The sequence below is a fragment of the Urocitellus parryii genome, chromosome 8 (assembly GCF_045843805.1).
Source record: "Urocitellus parryii isolate mUroPar1 chromosome 8, mUroPar1.hap1, whole genome shotgun sequence".
In the NCBI taxonomy this organism is placed as follows: domain Eukaryota; kingdom Metazoa; phylum Chordata; class Mammalia; order Rodentia; family Sciuridae; genus Urocitellus; species Urocitellus parryii.
The window spans coordinates 154,269,526-154,278,654 of NC_135538.1; the positions used below are offsets into that span (position 1 = coordinate 154,269,526).

The following is a 9,129-nucleotide window of genomic DNA, read 5'->3' on the forward strand; positions in this document are numbered from 1 at the left end:
ATGGGTAATGATGGTGAATATATTTTCATGAACTTATTGCTGTCAATAATATATTCTCCATAATAATTATCAGTTCCTGTTTTTGCCCATTTTCCAACTGAATTATTTGTGTTTTTTTTTCTGTTGAAATTTGAGAGTTCTTTGTAGATCCTAGTTATAATTCTTTCACCAGTTATATGGATCACAAATATTTTCTTCCAGTCTACTGCCGCAGTCTGGCTGGGCACAAAATCACGAGCCACTCAAGCAGGAACAAACTTTATTTTTTGAAACTGCCGCCAATGCCCCGTACGCCCCCAGGAAGCTTGCTGATCCTCCCCCGGAATTCCCTCCTACTGTACTTCCCCAACCAATGGGAGCTCTCCAGGAGTCCCGTAGCAGGCCGAGGTGAACAGCAGGAGTCCAATATCCATATGAATGCAAATCTTAACATAATCATATCATCTCAATGGCTAGCTGGCGTCACCTTTCAACCAAAACTGCCATGCATCATATTACTTGGCTGTGGCTCTTAGCAGTCTACAACTGGTTTTTATGCTTTTAACAGAGCAACTATTCTTTATTGGTACTAGGGACTGAACCTAAGGGCACTGCTACATCCCAGCCATTTTTTATTTTGAGAGGGGATTTGCTAAATTGCTGAGGCTGACCTAGAACTTGCAGTCATCCCAACTCGCTCTCCCAAGTTGCTGGGATTACAGGCTGCACACCATGCTAGGCTTTGATTTTAAATAAGGTCAATTTATTGATTTTGTTTCCTTTTAGGGATCATGCTTTTAGTGTCATTTAGCTTTCACAGCTCAACAATTCTTCAAAGTGATTTTTCTCCCCAGTGATAGTGTAAAGGTACGGGGAAACGCCGGAGGGAGAGACCACCCAAGAGACTGACTCCATGCAATTGGCAAAAGGGGATTTATTTATTAGGGATCCATTCCAGCGTGCTGGGACTCTGTGCTCACTCAGGAAGGGAGAGCAGCCCAGAGCCCAGAGCAAAGGTCAAGCAGAGCTTAAGTACACTTTTTGGAGAGGGCAGTGGGCTTTGCATACATCAGAACAAATCATCATGAGGCGAGGGAACATTGAACAACAACTCTGAGACGTGATTGGCACATTCATTGGTGGGAACAGATCGGGCGGGGGTGATTGGTCATTCGTAAGCAGGCTACACATTCAAACTGATTGGTTCTGGCCCTGTGACGAACTGCACAGGGCCCTAGGCTAAATGGCCAGTAGGGCGTTGTTTTAACTATCTCAGGAATCTGGGTGTAACAGAGGAACTTAATAATACCTGATCTTTTACATTCAAGCTTTCCAGCTTAGAAACTTTACCCTTTCAATAGTAATGAGGATTTCTAACCTTTGTTTGTTTTGTTTTTGTGTGTCTTAATTCATTTTTGCTTTAAGGCAGGGTTTCACCATGTTGCCGAGGCTGGCCTGGAACTTGTCATCCTCCTGCTTCAGCCTCCCAAGTAAGAGACCTTTCTAATTCTTCTGCTTGAAGTGATTGTTTCTGGGCTGGTGTTTCAGCCATTCTAGGTATTTTCCAGAAATGATTCAATGTTTTATTGTTTATAGAAGCAGTCAGTGGTTTAGAGCAGTGGGAGCATAAAATAAACAAGAGCTTGTTAGACAGAGCTGGGGATTGTGCTGGTTCAGAACAACAATCAGTATAAAAGTGTGTGCTTCTCTGGACCTTAGGGGCTTTGCTCTTGGGAATTTACAAATGGGCATGAGAACACCTGCAGTTTAGAAAGGACCCTTTGGTAGCAAAGTGGAGGTGATTTGAAGTTGTGAGACACAAAGCATTAGCAAATCAAATTGGCCCATTGCTGGGTCTGGCTGCAGCAAAATAACCAGGGGGTGACGGCTGCAGCAAAATAACCAGGGGGTGACGAATAACTTGTGTACCTTGATACAGCAGGAGAGGGAGCCCTTTATTGTAGGACAACAGAGGTATTTATACATTCTGCACAGCTTATCTTAATTAGCATAAACTAGATACATCAGTCAACCAATAAGGAATCTCCACACTTAATGGCTCGCTTTTGTTACTTTTCAAACCACTCCCTCTGGCATTTTGCCAGGCACCTTCCAGACTTATTTAGGAACTCTAACATTCCCCTGGCAAAATACCAGGTGTTATTTTGACTTGTTTACAGACTCTAACAGCTCATAAGGCAAGTGGACAAGAGTTAATGAGGAAGCAGACCAGGAGGAGAGAAAGGGAAATGGTACAGAAGTTGGAGCTGGAGATGGGAGACTGTTAGGGTCTGTAAACAAGTCTAGATGGCGCCTGGGATTCTGACAGAGGGAGTGGTTTGTGAAGTAACGCCAGGGAGCCATTAAGTGCGGAGATTTCTTTTTGGTTGACTGCTGTATCTAGTTTATGTTAATTAAGATAAGCTGTGTGGAATGTATGTATACCCCTCCTGTCCTACGATAAATGGCTCCCACTCCTGTTGTGTCAATGTACACAAGTTGTTCGTCACCCCCCGGTTATTTTGCTGCAGCCGGACTGCGGTAGATGGTGGCCTGTACGGGGAGCCCCGGGACACTTGGGGGTAAGTGACGAAAAAAAGCTGCCCGTCCCTAGATAGGACAGGAGCAAATCTGCTCGTCCCTAGACAGATAGGGCGAGAGGAAAAATGGCCATTTCAAGAAAATGGAGAGGATTGATGCAGTATATTTGTGTCTTGTTTTGTCTCAGTGTATTGTATTGTCTTTGTGATGAAAATATGGAAGGGGTGTTAAGTAAATTGATAAGGGAAAGAGGCACCCCAGTGGAACCAAGAATAGTTGGGGCATGTGTTGATGGAAGCCCAGGAACTCTAGTCAAAAAGAAGAAAGTTCAGAGGAGGAAGGATTACCAGGAAAAAAGTTGCAGCAAAAGGCTATTACTAAATACTTTTCGTTACCGGAGGGTGCATGAATCGGCTCAGCGAGCCGGTCATGGTGCAGCAAGGACTTTCCAAGCGGCGGCCAGCTCTTCCACTGCCACAAGCCCAAATCCAGACCTGACCCAGAGGCACGGTCTCCCAGGCTCTTGCTCCCTGTGCCCGGTGGCAGTTTGAGTCTGGAACACTCCCCGGACTCTCCCCAGGGCCACCTGGGGCTGCTGGGAGACAGACATCTTGGTGGATGAGCAGACTTAATGAGCATGAGTATTCAGGGAAAAAGATGACTCGAGAAAACTGACGTGTTAAAATTTGGTGGCAACACAGATCACACAGATGAAAATTATGAAAAGTAGGTTTAGGAAATAAAGTTCAAAGAAGTGGTGGATCTTTGACATAAAATTTTGAGAATACATAAATCATTCCTTCATTTCCACAAAAGCTGCTGTGATAGTAATTAGCTTTAATTGCAGTGAAAGAGCACTTACTTAGATGTGATTGCACCGGGTGTGAAAGATGCCTGAAGTGGACTCTCTTTTGTAGTCAGCCTATGATTTTGTCCTGTAGTGTACAAAGTCTGGATAGGGTGCAGAGAAGCCATCCTGCGGTCATTTGTAACCCTTGGGCTGTGTTATTTTATCTCATACAAAAGCACTTTCTGCAGCTATGAACTCCTCATGCGCTACAAGTTTCAGCATTTCTGATGGGTTGTGGGTGGGTGGGCAAGTGTGAGCACAAGCGGCAGAAGTGAGATGGAAAGAAACCGAGGTCTGCTTCTGAATCACATCCTTCACAGAATCAACCTCCTCACGAGGACTCACAAAGTCGTTCACGAGAGCATGTAATTCTCTAGCTGTTTCTACAAGTCTCCGTGTGAAAATGATGGCCGAAAAAATGACAGGGCAGGCTAATGCCTGAGGCCAAGTGCTATAGTCAGCTCTCCAGGAAACTTCATCCCCCTGTGACCAAAAGGGAGCTCAGAAACAAAGTCGGGACTGACTGGTCTCAACTGCTCATCTTAGCGTTTCATCGTGGTATCATCACTGTTTCTAGCTGATACATCCCATCCAAGCAGTGTGATTCATGGTGTTCAGGTTGTGTGATAAGAATTTAAAGATTTTTAATGTTAAAGCAGGTTTGACTGCTAATGGCCAGATAATTTGTTTTTACTTGATGAAAGTACCCAGAAATTGTCACTGCCTTCAGTAGATCACAGGACATCATTAACAGTAATTACTATTATTATAATTTAATATTTAAAATGTACAAAGCACATTTATGTTGTGTCTCATGTGTACAATCAAGATTTTTAGCTACAGAGCTGAAATGTGCAATTGTTCTCCCTTAGAAGTCTCAGGTAAATATAGAATATTTACTTTTGATACGCAAATGTTTAGATACTGTTTGCCTTGTAACTAACAGGTAGTAACGTGAACTGAATACTGGTATTCTTTTTTAACCAAAACTAGTTAATATTTTATTTTCTAATGCTTAGATGAGGTCATTGTCAGTCACATAGACATATTTGAGATGTTAATAATTTTATACCAAATTAGGCAAATTGAGATAAAATTATTTTAATATTTTGACCAAGTGTTTGTATTGATTTAAAATATCAAAATCAATTTTTTTCTCTTTTAATCCATCCTCCTTCTCTCCATATCTGTTTTAAATTGAAAGTATTCCAACTAAGCTTTATTGTTGTAGATCCGCACAGGAAATAACCTCAAGTACACACAGTGATAAAAGCCAATGGAAGTCCACCGTGCTTTGCCACAGGAGGTGAAGATCAACAAAGCCACTCAACAAGGCCAAGTGTGGCTCTTTTCTGTGACTGCAGGATGCGTTCTGAAGGGAGTGTGAAAGCCACTCTGTGCCTTGGGGCTTGCTGCTCCCAGCGGTGGGTGAAGTCACTGGTGAGGAAACCTGGCGCTCTCCTCTCTGGGGTGGACCTGTGGAGGCTTGCTAGGAATAGACATCTCCTCAGAGACTACACCCTCTCCCAGTCCTTGTTATGGATAATTAGCTAAGGGTATTTTTTAAATGAAAAAAATAAAAAGAAAAAAAAAGTTCCACTCCCGAGAGTGAGGCAGGAAAGGAAGCAGCCAGCCTAATCAGCTCTGGTGCCAGAGCTAGTTCTGTCTGTCAGTCTGAGTCCTTGGGTCTGCAGTGCCCCTGTGCTGCACAGACACTGCTTCCCTCAGGCTCCTCCTCCTCTGGCTGCACCGCTGGGGCAGGAGCTGGTGCACCTGCAGGTGCCCCATGGCGGATCAGGCGGCTTAAGTGCCCTGTGCTCCTTCCTGCACTGCCTAGTCTTTCCCCTCCTCCTGGATCTGTTAAGTGCCATCTTTCTCCTGTCTTTCCTGCTCTCTGGTCTTTCCACTTGGACTCTCAAGTGACTTCCTGAGAAAGAGAAAGAGCTGTGGATATGGCATTTCTAAAGGCTCAGTCAAATGTGGTGAGTTAACCATCCTGTGTGGGAAGCAAAGTGCCCCAGGTCTCTGCACTTCCAGCTGCTCTAACCCGTAGAACCTTGGCCTACAGACATGTCATAGGAACATTCCAGAACAAGATGGTCACTATCAATTAGTCCTCCTGCACATCCTCCTGTGAGTGATGATCTGACAGACAGCACCCAATGCACTCATATTCACACCATTTGGCAAGCAAGTTTTGATTACATTCCTCATTTTCTGAGTAAAAATGTGGTTTCTGTCTGCCTCTTTGCCATGCCAGCTACCTACCTGCCTCGTCCAACTTATAAGCAGGAAAACTCTTATTATATCTTGGGCAGCAAAACAAAAGACCTGAGTTGCAGTCTTCGACTTGCTAGTTTTCTTACATGCAGGTCTGGTATAATTGCTCTGCTGCCCACCTTGTCGTGGGGTGAAACTGCGGGACTGAAGCTTAATCCATCACCCTCCTGGATTAGCAGCATGACCAGCACAGCTGAAGGGTGAAAGTGCCCGCCTCCTGGGCCAGCTGAGGAAAAAGTGGGGTGGATGACTGTACCTATACATAGCTCATAAGAGGGACACAATATTAGCCCTGCTAATATTTAACATTCATAGTTTTATTTTTCTTTCATATTTTGAAATTTCAAAACATATTGAAACTTACTAAGACTTATAGAAACAATGCATATACCCTGCCACTCAGAATGAACAGCTATTCCTCCATGGTCATGCTTCCTAACAGTGATTTTTAAAGAAACAAAAGAGAGTAAGTCCCAGGCTTTGATGGGTTTCCTCTGCAGAAGCACTGGCTTCTTTCCCTTTGGCACCTGCCCTCCTGGCTCCTTTGCACATACCTGTATGTTCCCTCTAAACTATCACGTAATGCCATTCTTGTGGATTTTCAATTTACAGGAGATGAAGGGAAAGCCCGTACTGACACGCTAGACAGACAACATGGATGGGCCCTCAGTTAGCAAATCAAAGCATTCTCTACCCAATTAGATATTGTTAATGCTGTCAATCCACTCACCACCCCTGTAGAAGCTTGTTTCAGCCTCTGCAAGGATGACCTTGGCAATCCTTCAATTCTGGCAAATGTCAGTTCTAAGGCACAATATCTTATAACCATTGGGGGACACATGCCAATGGGATGTAATCCTGGCAAAGCATTCCTGGAGTAGTGGATCTGAACCCCACTCTGTGCCCCAGTGTACCCAAGAGATAAAAATATTTCTTCTTAACAAAAGTCAGACCCAATTACTTTTTACTAACTGTTTTGGAAAAATTTTAAAAATATTAGTAATTGGGGCTCTGCCTATGGTTGACCTACATTATACTGCACACTCACCCTAAGACATGAAACCACTGCCAGGTAACTGAGAATATAAGGTGTCACAGAAGATAGAAAACCTTTAGTTCTCTGAAGGTATCAGGAAAGATAAATGAATGATCAAGGCAGGACTCCTGGGAGTAGAGAATAAAGCATGTTAAAGGAGGGGCTAGCAGAAGATGCGAAGCATCAGTCCCACTGGGTTGGCCCTGGGAATTGCTTTTTTCCTCTCCTCAGGGAAGCAGTCCCAGCATTAGCAAACACTTCCATGGTATGAAGCACAATGGACCACAGAGCTCTGGGGTAGGCTGGGGAGAGGGCTGTGGGGCCTGAGGTGAGCTGTCTGCTACCAGCTTCTCTGATGTGGGCAACGGGGTCCTGCCGCAGCAAGCAGGATGGGAATCCAGTTACAGATAAAATAACAATGAGGTGAGACTCTTCTTCCTGAAATTGGATTTGGATCTGATGCCAATCTTCTCAGGATGTCACACTATTTAGAATGAGATTCCACCTGATGGCAAATCTGGTTTTCTGATCCAGTGACACAGCCAGTTCTCCTACCCAGGGTTACAGATGACTAGGAGAATTTGATACTTTCCCTTTAAAAAGAAAACAAGTAGAAAAAAAAATTGGGTGCTTGATCCTTGTAAAATCATCACCTTTTGAAACTGACTCTTTGCACCCTGCCATATTGAACAGAATGATGCAACATGTTGGTCTGTGATCACAGACAAGAGGCCCCCAAACTCCATATGCTGTGCTCTTCTAACCAGACTGTGAGTGGTCCTACTGTGGAACTCCTGGGCCGAGCCTCCTGCATATGGGAGGGCGGCCCCAGTCCTCCCGCGCCTTCCGTCCTGAAGACCTGTGCCTGCAGCTCACAGAGGCTTTCTCCCAACAGGTAGCGTGTGGGGGCAGGTGATGGGCAGGCAGAACGCAAGTTCTTCTGAGGGCTTCATCCTGGTGGGCTTCTCGGACCGCCCCCGCCTGGAGCTGGGCCTCTTTGTGGTGGTACTCACCTTCTATCTGCTCACGCTTCTGGGCAACGTGGCCATCATCCTGCTGTCCGCCCTGGACGCCCGGCTGCACACGCCCATGTACTTCTTCTTGGCCAACCTCTCCTTCCTGGACGTGTGCTTCACCACGGGCTCCATCCCCCAGATGCTCTACAACCTGTGGGGCCCAGACAAGACCATCAGCTACGTGGGCTGTGCCGTCCAGCTCTACTTCGTCCTGGCCCTGGGAGGCGTGGAGTGCGTGCTCCTGGCCGTCATGGCCTATGACCGCTACGTCGCAGTCTGCAAGCCTCTGCACTACACGGTCATCATGCACCCGCGCCTCTGCGGGCAGCTGGCCTCTGCAGCCTGGCTGAGCGGCTTCAGCAACTCTCTCGTCATGGCCCCCCAGACGTTGCTGCTGCCCCGCTGTGGGCACAGGAGGGTGGACCACTTTCTCTGTGAGATGCCGGCTCTCATTGGCATGGCCTGTGTAGACACCACGACCCTCGAGGCGCTGGCCTTCGCCTTGGCCATCTTCATCATCCTGACACCCCTGCTGCTCATCCTCACCTCCTATGGCTACATCGCCAGAGCCGTGCTTCGCATCAGCTCAGCGGTGGGGCGCAGGAAGGCTCTCAACACCTGCAGCTCACACCTGGCCGTCGTCTGGCTCTTCTATGGCACCATCATTTACATGTACCTCCAGCCAGCAAACGCCTATTCCCAGGACCAGGGCAAGTTCCTCACTCTTTTCTATACAATCGTCACACCCAGTGTGAACCCCCTGATCTACACCCTGAGAAACAAAGACGTGAAAGAGGCAGTGAAGAAGGTGCTGGGGGAGGGGCGAGCACAAGGGCAGTAGCAATGGTGGGAGGTGGGGATCGCCTTGGACTCCTCCGTGGATGTTGCTGGACCTCGACAGCGAATGGGTGTCTGGCACTGTAGACCCAGGAGGCCCTTGATGTGACTGGAAATGGCATGGGGAGGTTGAGGGAAGGCAGCCCCTCCAGTGGACCACAGCCCCTCACAGTGCCCCTCGTGTCCCTCTAAGCCAAGCGTTCTTTCCTCGGGCTTGACTCAGGGTGAGACAGGTGTGGGAAACACCAGCTGTGAGTGTGGTGGCCAGCCAGGTTGGCACAGTGACTTATACCCAGGAGGTCCTCAACAAACATGAGACTGCTTCAAATAGTCCAAAAGAAGCACCTGTGCTTCATCTAGAAAATTAAATGTGCCCTACAGTGCCTTTGTAGTGCCAAACGCCTGAACGAGAGCCCAAATAAGTTGGTCAACCATTTAACCTTAGCACCTCCAATACCAGGGAGTCATAGGTTCTGTGTATTTTAACTCTTTTATGTAACTGAGCTCAATGACATGTATGTTCAACTTTGTGAAGCAATAGCTCATGAAGAAGAAGAGACAAAACAAGATTGTGAGTTTTTGCTGCATGC

The 9,129-nt window shown here is 46.5% G+C and overlaps 1 protein-coding gene across 1 annotated transcript; it reads left to right on the plus strand.

The window, feature by feature from the left end:
* The first annotated feature begins 7,601 nt into the window (after positions 1-7,601).
* On the plus strand, positions 7,602-8,543 carry LOC113201044 (putative olfactory receptor 2W6). Its single transcript, XM_026414610.2, has one exon. The coding sequence runs from the start codon at positions 7,602-7,604 to the stop codon at positions 8,541-8,543; it is 942 nt and encodes a 313-aa protein (XP_026270395.2).
* The last annotated feature ends 586 nt before the right edge of the window (positions 8,544-9,129 follow it).

Bases quoted from the DNA above. Each gene is read 5' to 3' on its own strand.
- LOC113201044 (XM_026414610.2), top strand. From the start codon at position 7,602: ATGGGCAGGCAGAACGCAAGTTCTTCTGAGGGCTTCATCCTGGTGGGC.